The sequence below is a fragment of the Amblyomma mixtum genome, chromosome 8 (assembly GCF_055824585.1).
Source record: "Amblyomma mixtum isolate Tamu chromosome 8, ASM5582458v1, whole genome shotgun sequence".
NCBI classification, from domain to species: Eukaryota; Metazoa; Arthropoda; class Arachnida; order Ixodida; family Ixodidae; genus Amblyomma; species Amblyomma mixtum.
The window spans coordinates 3,293,162-3,305,945 of record NC_143019.1 but is presented as its reverse complement, the minus strand read 5'-3'; the positions used below and the strand labels follow the sequence as shown (position 1 = coordinate 3,305,945).

Here is a 12,784-nt window from a genome sequence, read left to right as displayed (position 1 = left end):
AGTGACGTACTGACGGAGCTTGCGAGTCTCAGTTTGCACTTCCTCTACAGCACCTTGCACGGTTGGCCGGTGCAGGCTTGACAGGCGAACCTAGTATGGTGACGTGACTTCCCTCCATCCAATGGGCATTCTCCGCGGTCTGGTGGCGTCACTGCCCACCAGCCAATCGGGAGTTTTCTGGACGACGCCGGGTTTTCGCATCGATTACGGTTCCACGCCACCGCATAAAACAAAGTCGGGCCTTATCGTTGCAATATCCCCGGCCCCCCTCCTCTTTTATTCATCCTCCTGCAGTGACTTTAAAGTTACTGCTGATAATAGATCGCGATATCGATTTCGTAAACACAGCCAACGTATATGTTACAAACATCTATATAGTAACAGCTGGCATATGCTCTTCAAGCATGCTATCGAAATGAAATTCCCTACACACTCCGTGTTCACGTATAACACAGTCCGTGAACCATTTATCCCATTTTTAAGGAAGACCGACGACAGCACAGAACACGCTCCAATGGACTAGTCTCCCAAGGGCACAACGCGCCTGCAGCCATTTCCGGTGGCGTCCGCAACTGTATACCCCCCCCCCCCCCCCCCCCCCCCTAATCGGATCGAATACGTCAACCGCCCAGCCGACGGTTATTACTGCCACGTGCGGTTCGAGCTATACGGAGCGCGCCTTCGTGTAACCCTGCACAGCCAGCTTCTGTGCCCTTCAGCGAATGCATCACTGTCTTTTTTTATAACGCCAAGCCGATCTCTAAACGGTCCCCTTTTCCGTTTCCCGCAGTCGCGAAATCTCGGCCATTAGCCCACTTTCGAAACCCGCATTTCTTTTTTCCAGCCCAGCCGCTCTCGCAGAGGCCGTTCGGAAGACCATCCGCTTCACTAAGCCCCAATTCAGTGCGCCGTGGATCGCCGCGCTCGCTTTATGCTTTCTCGGGCTTTCTATTTTTTTTATCTCTTTATTTGACATTAGACTGTCGATTCCGATATTTTATTAAAGGTAAACAGAGCGCAAAACGAAGTTAACCCAGACTAATCAATCACGACTTTCCCTTCAGAAAGACGCTCCTTTTACGGAAAACGGAGTTTTTATAAGCTATAGAAGAGGCAGAGATGACAAATAGGTGTCGCAGCCACCAACCGTTTCGGCGTTGCCATGATATCAGATTAGTTTTTACCTCTATTTTTTATCGCAGAATATAAAGTGGGGGACCAAACCATCGATTTTAAACGTGACTTATACATCGGCGCTTATATAATAATAATAATAATAATAATAATAATAATAATAATAATAATAATAATAATAATAATAATAATAATAATAATAGTTTATTTGCCACCATGCAGTACATGACGGCAGGGTGTCCATAGTAAAAGCCGTCTTCTGACAGCTTGACTAGGCCACGGGCACCCGCCCTTAACATTTGGCGGCACACAGCGGCTAACAACATGAGATAATACAATGCATACAGGTACAATACGCAATTACTCGGCGTTTAGGCACAACTATACAATAGCGGATAGAAACAAAACAAATGGCAATCAAAAGAAATACTGTCACACAGTTCGCAGTGAAGATAAAACAACTTTGTGCAACTTCATCGCGGAAAGTTACGACGAATTGAAAAAGTGGACAGGATAATTCAAGCGAAGCAGCTGACGCACGACACTCGACGTCATCACCTACGCCACAGGCCGGATCTCAAATTTCTAAACGCTCCAATTTTTTCTCTGCAATTTCAGTGCTTGTCCTGAGGTCTCTGTGCCTTCGCTACGTAAGCGTTTTTTTTATTTTTTGCGCTGCCATTTTCTCCGGCTTCATTAACATAGAGCCACGACGGACGCTCAGCGACTTCGGCTACTCAGCCATATATCTATAGGTCGCGGGATCGAATCCCGGCTGCATCTCGACGGAGGGAAAATTCGAAGACGCCCTCGTGCTGCGAGATATCGGTTACCGCTAAGGGACACCCAGATGCTCTAAACTAATTCGGCTCAGCCCTTCATTACGCCGACCCTCATAGGTCGCGAGCGTCTCAGCGACTTTAAACCCCAACATGTACGGTACGATGATCTCTGAACACGAATACGCCTATGTGGGAGTAAAAAAGGGGAGTGACCTGTCCTCCCTTTTATAAAAGAGAGTGCGTAATAGAAACATCTTTACTCCCTTTTTACTGCTTTCTGTTTAGAGTGTATGCGAGGATGTAGAAGGGAGGGGGGGAAGGGTCACAGACGAAGATGGGGAAACCTCCAGTATCAACCTACAGAAACGGGACAGATTTACCCTCAGTCCCCGTTAACTACAGCCAGCATGAAACGCAGCAGAAACAACCAAGCGCCCAAGCTTTAATGAGCCGCATTCTCCTTCGAACCACACTCCCACCGTGACGAAATAAACGAGTGGAGAAGCATCGGCGCCGACGCACTCAGTCGCGCACGTGCGCTAGAAAGCAAAAAAAAAAAAAAAAAGAAAAAAGGCGTCGTCACGAACACGCTGCTGGAAGCGCCGGCTCCAATGAGAACAGGGCGTGACGGTGTATACCCCCGGGGGCTAGTCGCAGCTGGACGCTGCACTGCACCACCACGCCCACCCTACTCCTCGCTCGTTTTTCCGAGCGGTGCCGAAGACTCCAACGACGGGTCAGCCAAACAGGCATGCGCTGTGCTGGCAAGCAGCGAAATATGCGCCCGTGAACGCGTGTAATGAACGAAGAGTGTGTGTGAGGGAGGGGGATGTCCCCCTCCCCCTTTACCCAAAAGCCCCACGTGCGCGCCATGTGCGGGAGCGGCGAAGACGCGCGGAAGCGGAAGGAAATGACGCGGCAGGATGCAAGCTCCTAGGAGCGCACATGCCGCATTCACTCGCACGTAAGGTGCCCCCTGTTTGGAGGAATCGCAAAAGTGACGGGCGCAGGGCCACGCATAGCGGAGTGCATTTTCAGAAGTGAATACGCACGCACGTGTCACGAAACGGGCGAGTCTCGCGTGAGTTATGCTTGCGTCATTTGTGATCGTCTGCATCTGCAGTGCAACTTTTGCCATATGACACACGAAAGTTGAGGACCAATCAAAGTGCCGTTTGCAACGTTTAATACTACTACTACTACTAACAGCACTACTACTGGTACTACTACTGCTTGCTGCTACTACTGGTGCTGCCGCTATACTGCTACTACTACTAACAATAATAATCTACTTTTTCATCAACACGATAAAGGGGGCCGTGCATAAAAACTGCTAGACAGCGTGATCACAGCTCACGGTCCCCTCTGCAAGGCGATACGGGAGCACACCCGAACACACAGCAGCTTGTACAGAAGACAACTGAAAACCGTCTTCCTCATATCCACCACAAACTGCCCACTTTATGGAATTCATTCGTTCATGCTCATCCCGACCTATACGCGGGGACGACGCGGTACTCGCGGCGGGGCACCGCGCAGCGTGTCGCCTTTCGCCAGCGCGCGCAACACGCAGCGCACAGTACGCAGTACATACACTGCGCAGCACTCGGCGATCGCCACGCCAAGCCACCCGCAACGCCCGTCCCTCCCCCACGGGACCACGCCCGCAGTAATAAGCGGCTGTACGGCGCGTGGTGCACGCTGCAATGCACGCCAACCGAACACGCCTGGGCGCAGTGCCGATTGGCACGGCCAGTAATTAACGCGCCCGGGAAGCGGCGACGTGGCTACCCGGAAGGGGACAGACTCTATGCTCGCCACTTTCCGGTGCACCCCACCGCGATCGACATGATTTAGCGATTCAATTTCCAGCTCTCCGTTTCCGAGCCGCCCTGCGAGGAAGTGCGACCGTCCGTTGCCGCCTTCGGCCACGCGGACGGAGGGGGGGGGGGGGGAGGGGGGGGGGGGGGCACCGCGACCAAGTCGCTCGCGCAGAGAGAACTTCGTTTTTCTTTCTCGTTTGATGCAGATGTCTTTGTTTATCTATTTGAAATACCTTACAGGCCCGCAGGGCGTTTTGTAAGGGGGGGGGGGGGGGGGGGGGGGGGGGGTCACATTTTGAACACTTTCTAACAGAACAGGCCGAACGATACGAACAGGAAAGGAAACGAGCAGTGATGGACCCAGTTTAAAATTGGCGGTGTTTGTTTGCCTGCGCTGCGCTAGCACCGGCCTCTTTAGCTGAGGTCGGTGAGACCCTCACGATAAGATCCCCAACAGGTACACCAACAATTAGTCACTCACGATGACCGTGTTTCCACCATCACTGGCGGCTTGCCCGAACGAAATAAAGATGAAGCAGGAGCAAGTATGACTAAAAGGTTTGTTCGTTTGTTTATACCGCGGCGGCGGACTAGTGATCTGAGCAGCCCCCATGCATGCGGTGGGTGCGAGGTTCGATCCCCAGTGCTGCCGGGCACCCACCGGTGATACAATGGGTGCAAGCTTTCCCCTGGCCAGGTGCTCGGCCTCTTTAGGGTGAAATGCATGGAAATTTGGTCTTCGACCCCAGGTTTAGTAGAAGAAAAACGCCTTGTGCCATGGCGCTCTTTGGCCGCAGGTACCCTTGCGCCACAAAAAAAATTCAGTTTTCAATCACCACCAGTTACCGGCCTCCCTGGCCATCAGAACGACGAGGATAACAACATGCATGCTGGCACTCAACAGGCACACGAACAATCAATCATTCACACGGTAACCGTGTTTCCACGGATACTTCCACTGGCGGCTTGCCTGAACGAAACAGAATCTGGAACATACATAATAAGCAGGAGCAGGTCGAACAGAAAGTTTTGTTTGTTTGTTTGTTTGTTTGTTTGTTTGTTTGTTTGTTTGTTGCACGACAGTACATATGTACTACGACGGTCTCGTTCGCAGGTAACGGAAGGCGATTACAGCGCACTATAAGCTGTCACGTTCAGGACCTGCAGGACTGGAGCCGCTGACGGGAGCGGATGAGCGCTCTCTGAGGGAGAGGAGGAGGGGGTGGGTACAGCAGCGTAGTACTTCTACCGTGCCTACATCCTGTTCCGTTTTTTCGAGAACCGGGCAATAAGAGAAAAGGGACGCCCTGAGCAGAGCGCGCTCGTGCCACGAATAAACTAGTCTTCAGCCCTTTAATGGCCAAATTACGAAGAAATCAATGAAAATAACCAAACCATCACCTTCAAGCCATGCCAGCTAATGTGCCCACATTCAAAAGCAAGCATCGAAACTTCGTTTACACGCTTAAAATTGTCGCCAGTTAGCAACAATCAGCATTTGGCCCATTTTGCGCTTCTATAGCCCCGAGTAGGAAAGACTAACACGAGGCATCGAACAAGCCCCAAGGTCGAAGGATAGCACACATTTTTTTTTTTTAAATACGACAAAGCGTTCGAAGCTATCCTTTTCGCAGATAAAAAAAAAAATGCCCACTGCCCTTAGGCCTTCGCGCTGGTTCGAGATAATCTGATCACCTAGCCTTGACCTCAAGTTCTGTTTTCCTTTTTTTCCGAACTAATAGTTTTTTTCCTTCTTATTCGGCAGATATATCTTTCCCCGCAACAGTTGTCACAAAGTGAGAGACGAGGAATCGTTGGGCACTGGCGGGCGGTCGCAAATTCCCACCCGCTTTTCCTCCAGACACCTTGCTCACAGTGACAACAAAAATTTCGACCGGGAAAGACTGACATTGAAGGCGCGGAGGCAGCTAGTTAGTTGGGCGAAATTTCAATCACTGAATTTCTTGGCCTCGGCGCAAAAAGACGCAGACGACACAGAAAAACCACCGCGTACCTCGTATGTCTCTCCTCTGTGTCGGCTGCGTCTTTTCTCGCCCAAGCAAAATACAAAAAAAAGACCAAATCCTTAAAAGAAGCGGTGGGAATAGCTGCAGCAAAAATCTTCGCAGTTAGAATCTAAGCTTGCCTCGTCATAGAACATCCGTTTTTCTCCAGGGATCTTCCTACGGTAGAGGATAGACAAGCAGTGCCATTTTTTTTCTCGCTTTTTTCGCCGGCAGCTTACGAAGCGCACCTCGTCAGGTGTTTCCTCTTCCTCGTGCAATGCTGCTGTTGCTATACGCGCTGTCAGCAACTTCCACGCATTGCTCAACCCACAGCTGCCCCTCACAAAGGCCACCCCCGTCGCTTCGAACCTTCACAGCGAACAGACGCGGTGACACTTATTGCGAGGCTTTTTCATTTGTTTCCTGGTTTCCAAGCCGGCAGCTCCGCCAATTACCGGAGACGTCCAACGTGTTACAGCCTGCATTGCGACTCGGCGCCGACGTCGGTCACGTGCGACGCAGTTGCCGCTAGTTGCGACCGTCCCCGCGCGATGACGTCATACGCAGAGCAGAGCGGCGCATGGCATAACGGTCACGCGAGTGGCTTCTTTTTTTTTTCTCTCTTTCCGGGTGTGCGTCACAGGCAGGCGTGACAGCAGTTACGCGAGCTACGTTTCGACACGGGGAAGTTGAGGGGGGGGGGGGGGGGGGGGTGGGGGGGGGGGGGGGGGGGGGTGGGGGGGGGGGGGGGCGCAAGGCATAGTGATAGTGGTGGATGGAAGGTCAGCCTCGGGCTGTGAGGGGCTAGAGTATCATCATCATCATCAGCCTGACTATGCCCACTGCAGCGCAAAGGCATCTCCCATGTCTCTCCAATTAACCCTGTCATTTGCCAGCTGCGGCCACCGTATCCCCGCAAACTTCTTAATCTTATCCGCCCACCTAACTTTCGCCGCCCCCTGCAACGCTTGCCTTCTCTTGGAATCCACTCCGTTACCCTTAAGGACCAGCGGTTGTCTTGCCTTCGCAGTACATGCCCTGCCCAAACCCATTTCTTGCTCTTGATCTCCACTAGAATGTCATTAACCCGCGTTTGTGCCCTCACCCACTCTACCGGTTCCGGGCTCTTAACACTACGTCTATCATTTTCCTTTTCATAGCTCGCTGCGTTGTCCCTAGGTTAAGCTGAACCCTCTTTGTTAGCCTCCGCGTTTCTGCCCCATAGGTGAGTACCGGTAAGATACAGCTGTTGTATACTTTTCTCTCGAATTGGTAAGAGTACCACGAGAGTGCGAATGATCGGTAATTGCGTTTGTGATCGCAGAAATGCGCCGTCGTCATATGCGTAGGAGACAGTACCGCCACTCCGTTGAATGCGAATTTGTCCCGACCTCCCCGAGCATCGTAAGGATCGGTGGCTCAGCGGTTATGGTGCTGGGCTGCTGACCCGAAAGACGCGGGATCGATCCCGGCCGCGGCGGCTGGAATTTCTTTGGAGGAGAAATTCTAGAGGCCCATGTACTGTGCGATGTCAGTGCACGTTAAGGAACCCTAGGTGGTCGAAATTTCCGGAGCCCTCCACTACGGCGTCTCTCATAGCCTTAGTCGCTTTGGGGACGTTAAACCCCATAAACCAAACCAAACCATAAACCAAACCATCTACATTCTGAAAGGGACCCCGAGCAGTCCATCAATAGAGCATCCGTTTAGAAGCCGCCTATAAAGCTTTCCCTCTCGTCTGGGCACCAGCCGCGGTTTAAGCGTTCGGCAGCTGTTCCTCAAGCCCAAGGTCGCGAGATCGAATGCCAGTCGCGGCGCCCGCATTTAGATATAGGCGAAAATAAAAAAAAAAATGTCATGGTGTTATCGCAGTTAAACCGAGCAGACATGCGGAAGCATGTGTTTAGCCTGGTTGGCTCACTGCTATACTCACTGCATATGCAAGCCTATAGTAGCATACAACTCAAGAACGAAGCGGCTTCTCCCCGTCTCAAAAGGCCCCCCCTTCCAGCCAATGGCGTCGGCCGATTCTCGTGACCCTGCCAGCGTGACAATGCAGGGAGCGGCGCCACAATGAAGAGAGGGGTCTATCCCCGACCATGGAGGGAAAGGATTACCTCCTTTCATCTACCACTCCCTGCTTTGCCACACCAGCAGGGTCATGAGAATCGGCCGACGCCATTGGCTGGAAGGGGAACAGTAGCTCTGTCTTGTTCTCTGCTCTGCTCTGTGTCGTCCCGTTCGGGCTGGAAAAGACATTTCTAAGATTACAGTAAACCAACAAGCTCAGCATGAATTTTTGATACCAGCTTCGAACGAGTACGTCGGCGCCGTCTGTACGAGAACCGACAGCTCACAAGACAAGGCCTCGCAAGAATAAGCACCTGCGCTTACCGAACAAGCACACGCGCTGTATCCAAGATCCACATATCCATTCCATCGAGCTGAGAGGGGTCCCGGAAGGAATGACAACGGCCTGGACAAGGAACGTGCTGCGAACGAATCGCACTCATAGCTCTACAGTCGCTAAGCTGACCGAACCAACTGCTCTGACGGCGACATAGGCAGAGGCGCTCGCGACGGTAAATCAAAACCCAGGCGGAAGTGCAGACGCGAAGAAAAAAAAATTAAAACAGCACCGACAAAAATAAATAGCTGCGCGTGCTCGCCGCTACACGTGCGGTATACACAGCGAAGTGCGTCAAAGTACACGCTCGAGCTGTCCTTGTGCAACTCCACATACCTCCGCGGCCGAGGCCATGTTGTACAGGGCGCCAGAAAACAAAGGGGTAGAGGGAAAGGGGGGGGGGGGAGAGAGAATTGGTGCGAAATCAAGAACTGGGGGGTACATCCACGAAACGGTTCGCTCTGGAACCGGCCCGGTTCTCCGCGGTTCCCAGCGCGTGATTGGCCGATTCGCCGGGTGACGTAGCCGGCCTGATGACGTCAAGCAGCGAAGCGGCCAATCACGCGCGGCGGACCGCTGAGAATCGAACCGTTTCGCGGATATATTTTCTACTTTTGAAGAGGGCTTAAAAATCATTGCGGATATCTTTCGACCCCGAAAAAAAAAGGGGGGGGGGGGGGGGGGAACGAGGGAACGAGCTACGCCTTTCACTCCCCTAAAGGGGAACACGACGGTTTGTTGAGCGGCAATAAGTTGCCTGTATGCGCAGTCGTGGGTAAAAAAAAATTGCGGGATACAGATTCGCAACAAAAAAAAAAAAAGGTTATTTATGCACTCCCCCGCAGAATGGAGCACGCATGTCCTCAATGCGTGCCAATGCTTTCAGAGCGTTGGCTCTAATGCTCGCATTATCCAAGGTCGCGTTAGGATGTTAAACACAAGGCCATTCAAGTGGGTGGTACCACTGGTACACACAAATTGTGGACCACCTAATTGGCGTTGAATGTTCGGAGAAGTATCAAACGATTCAGCGCGTTACGGCGCATAAGATTACTAGACGAATCAGAGCGTAGCTCATCACAGGGATTCGCACCGGCGACCTTTGGTTCTGCATACCGTGACTTCTTGAAACCTCAAACGTCCATTACAGCCAAAATAATTGACGTAGGACATTCAAAGTGGTGTCAAACGATTTCTCTTCTTGCACTGTATGTGATCACATTATGGAAGTAGATATCCGGATATAACGAAAAATTTGTACCGTGCATAGCGAAGGTGGTTAATGACGCAATCGCTAACGCTCGACACTCATAGGCTGCCTCAGATCTTTTTCACTGAAGTTCGTCGTCCGACCCCACAGAAATAGTTTTTGGTTTTTTTTTTTCGTCGAATCCGCACCCTTAAAACATTCGTCCCTAACCGCAGAGCCGAGAGCCCAAACAGAAGGCGACCTCGTTCCTCCCATTCCCACTGTCATTTCGGACTGCACTCTGTTCCCAAAGGAACAAAATCTGTTATCGATCTCTGCTGCCCACAGTGTCATTTCGGAGTGAAATTTAAACACGCACACAAACGAACAAACATATCCGTCGTTTGAACCGCCGCTGAAGCTCCAACCGGGTAGAACGGGGCACCCCTTATAATTCAGCGCTAGGGCGTGTCGTGTGTGTGCTTCCTATGCACGCAACAGCTGCTATCGATTAGGCCATATTTGCTCAGCGCGGCACACACGCGCACGTGCCTTGTCCGTGCGCCAGCACTTTCGCCGCAATATTACCCCAGAGGGGGGCATTCTTCGAGGCGACTCAGTGCCAGTGGAAGCTAGGGGGGTGCGCTGTATTGCACGTGTCAGCGGCAATGCGGCGGCCAATGCTACGCTTATTAGCGTGATTACAGGCGCGACCGCGCGAGCAAACAAGCACCGCGACACACTACACTGCCTGCAAGGCAAGTGATCCCACGGCCGACACCGATACACACGACCGGGGCTGAAGGAGAGACAGGAGGAGGCTGGAAGGGGGCGAGGGCGGAAGAGGAGGGGGCGTTGGACACGTCCCAACCTCGCTGGGGTCTTGCGCAACCGTACGCGTGTGCATAATTCGAGCGTGCGTGACCCTGATTCTGCTAGAGGGGGGGGGGGGGGGGGGGGGGGGGGGGCTCTCGGAGCGCTGCTTCCCCCCTTACAACGCGTTCTTCCTCTCGCTGTTGCTGCACCGACCGTCCCTCTACTGCCTGCTCCAGGCTCGCCATGGCGTGGCCGTCGTTCCTGGCGCCGCTGCAACCGCCTTTCGATGCGGCCCCAGTGATGAGCAGGAGAGTCCCCAGGAGAGTCCGATGAGCACCAGTTCGAACGCGTGACCGCGGCGCCGTGCGGGCGCTGGGAGATGCTTATAAGGTTAACAATTAGGAACCACGTAACCGTATTTCTAGCGCTTAATTCTTTCTTCTTCTTTGCGTCACTTTGTGCAGGTGTACTAAATATCCTGTTTCCTCGCGATACAGCGCAAAAAGGCTTTTGAGAACGCCTCCCCTAAAAGGAGCCGTAGCGGGTCGGGACGTTTCGGTTGTTGACACACAAGCTGGCACACAGTACGCCACCACAGAACAGGCAGGAAGTAGAGCTAAGGAGAGAAAAATGATATGATAGGTGCAACGTTCAGAGACAGGAAGAGAGCATAGTGGGACAGGGAACAAACGCCGGTTAATGATATCCCAGTCGAAATGGCATGGGCAGAGGGCATGTAATACGAAGGGAAGATAACAGATTCTCGTTAAGGACTGGATACCAAGAGATGGCAAGCGTAGCAGGGGGCGGCAGAAAGTTGGGTGGCCGGATGAGATTAACAAGTTTGCCGGAATACGGTGGCCGCAACTGGCAAAGGAGAGGGTTAATTGGAGAAATACGGGAGAGGCCTTTGCCCTGTAGTGGACGTAGTCAGGCTGATGATAAGGCGGTGCACCGTAAGGTTTAGTTTGTGCGGTTCAACGTCCGGACGCTGCACATGGGCTAATGAGGGGCGCCGCAGTGGAGAACTCCGGAACCTATAGGGTTCTTTAACTCCCATCGCACAGCGCACGGGTGTCATTCGCGCTTCGCATCCATCGGAACGAGGCCGCCATGGCCGGGATTCGACACCGCGTCCTGGGGCTCGGGAGTCAAACACCAAAGCCACTGAGCCACCGAGGCGGTTACGCAAGAATGACTGACCGGAAACGGAGGTTGATTCGGTCGGAAGGGTGCAGCCGGACAGAGTGATGACGACGATCACAGTGAGCGCTTTCAGCACACGGTCAGGGCACGCTTAACATCGGTGAACCTTATTAATAGCCTTGTGAGCAGACCGGCATGCAACGATTCACCATGTCCACCCCAGTGTGTGTGTCCTCGACCAAACACGATCTCGCAAGAGCGACATGCTGCGCAGTCTAGTTCAGACGACTAGCTTGGCGACCCTCTTTCTCACTCGCGCTTCGCTGAGAGATGTTGCACCGCTTAACCCGTCGCAAGGAAAAGTAACTTGCGGGCTTTCGCCTCCACAAATATCTAAGGTTTTAATTCCCTAAAGGCGATAGACGCGGACCTTCAACGGGAGGCGCTGAAATAAACCACACTGACAGCGACAGCGAGCTCAGGCTATCTCCTTTCCACGGCACTCGCCGACGCGCTCTTACCCAGCTAATGCATGCAACGCTGAGTGCATGGCAGGACATCCTACAGATGCCTTTAGGTCGCATAATCCCCGCTGGGCTAAACAACTCAACGACGGACGAGCGACAGCGATACCCTAGCAAAATGAAGTACTTTCCCCAATCAGGTCACCAACAGACGGCACAGGTCTGAAGGCAATGCTCGACGTGTCCCATCTTGCGCGACGATCTAAGCGAACTAATGAACCCGACTTGTTCGGGCTGGACTATACAGCAGCCAGCGCGATAAACGAGGCGAGTATAGCTAGGTCAGGGTAGCCCGCGCGCCGCCGGCCCCTTACCGGCTCCTTGTAGACGGGCGGCGGGTCCTTGTACGTAGGCCGGAGGGAACCGCGACGCACGACGCGACTGCCGTCGCCGACGCCTTCCAGGACGTCTTCGGGGTAGTCCCCCGCAGGAAGGTCGCCCAGGCCCACCTCCTCGCCCAGGTCGGACGACGCCGCGAGCTGTTTCGGCGTCGGCGAAGACCCCGCGCTTCCGCCGCTGCCGGTGTCTTCGGAGTTGGCGAAGGGACCCGCGCTGCCGCCGCCAGAGGACCGGACCTTCTCGGCAGCGGGCGAAGACGAGGACGTCTTCGAGCCGGAGGCTGACGAGTCACCGGCGGGTCCCTGGGCAGGGCGGCGCCTCCTCTGGACGACGTGCCTCCAGAAGATCTGCACCAGGGCGCCCAGGAAGATGAAGACGCTGGCGACCAGCGCGACGAGCTCCTCCCACATGGGCAAGGCGGCGGCGCGCAGTTCCGCGGCCGCTGACGGCTCGGCCGGAGCTTGGCGATCCAGAGCGGCCAGGGTGCGGGACAGCCGCCCTCCTCCCCTGGCGCCGCCGCCGCCCGTTGAATTCGGCGACGTGCTCGGGTTCCAGCACGGCCTGCAACGGCGATGGTGGTGCCGGTCCGACCTGGAGGACGCGCCGGAGATGCTAGGG

General features: G+C 53.7%; 1 protein-coding gene across 2 annotated transcripts in view; it reads right to left on the bottom strand.

The window, feature by feature from the left end:
* The window catches only part of LOC149331167 (protein pellino-like), a 69,940-nt gene that overhangs the window by 31,179 nt on the left and 25,977 nt on the right, over positions 1 to 12,784 (bottom strand). The window contains exon 1 of one of the 2 annotated variants that reach the window (XM_089556351.1): positions 8,140 to 8,482. The exons of the other annotated variant lie outside the window; for it this stretch is intronic. Coding sequence (XP_089412477.1) covers positions 8,140 to 8,258 — 119 coding nt within the window. The 5' untranslated portion in view covers positions 8,259 to 8,482. Of the gene's footprint in view, positions 1 to 8,139; positions 8,483 to 12,784 lie in introns of those variants that run through there. 2 annotated transcript variants of the gene reach the window in all.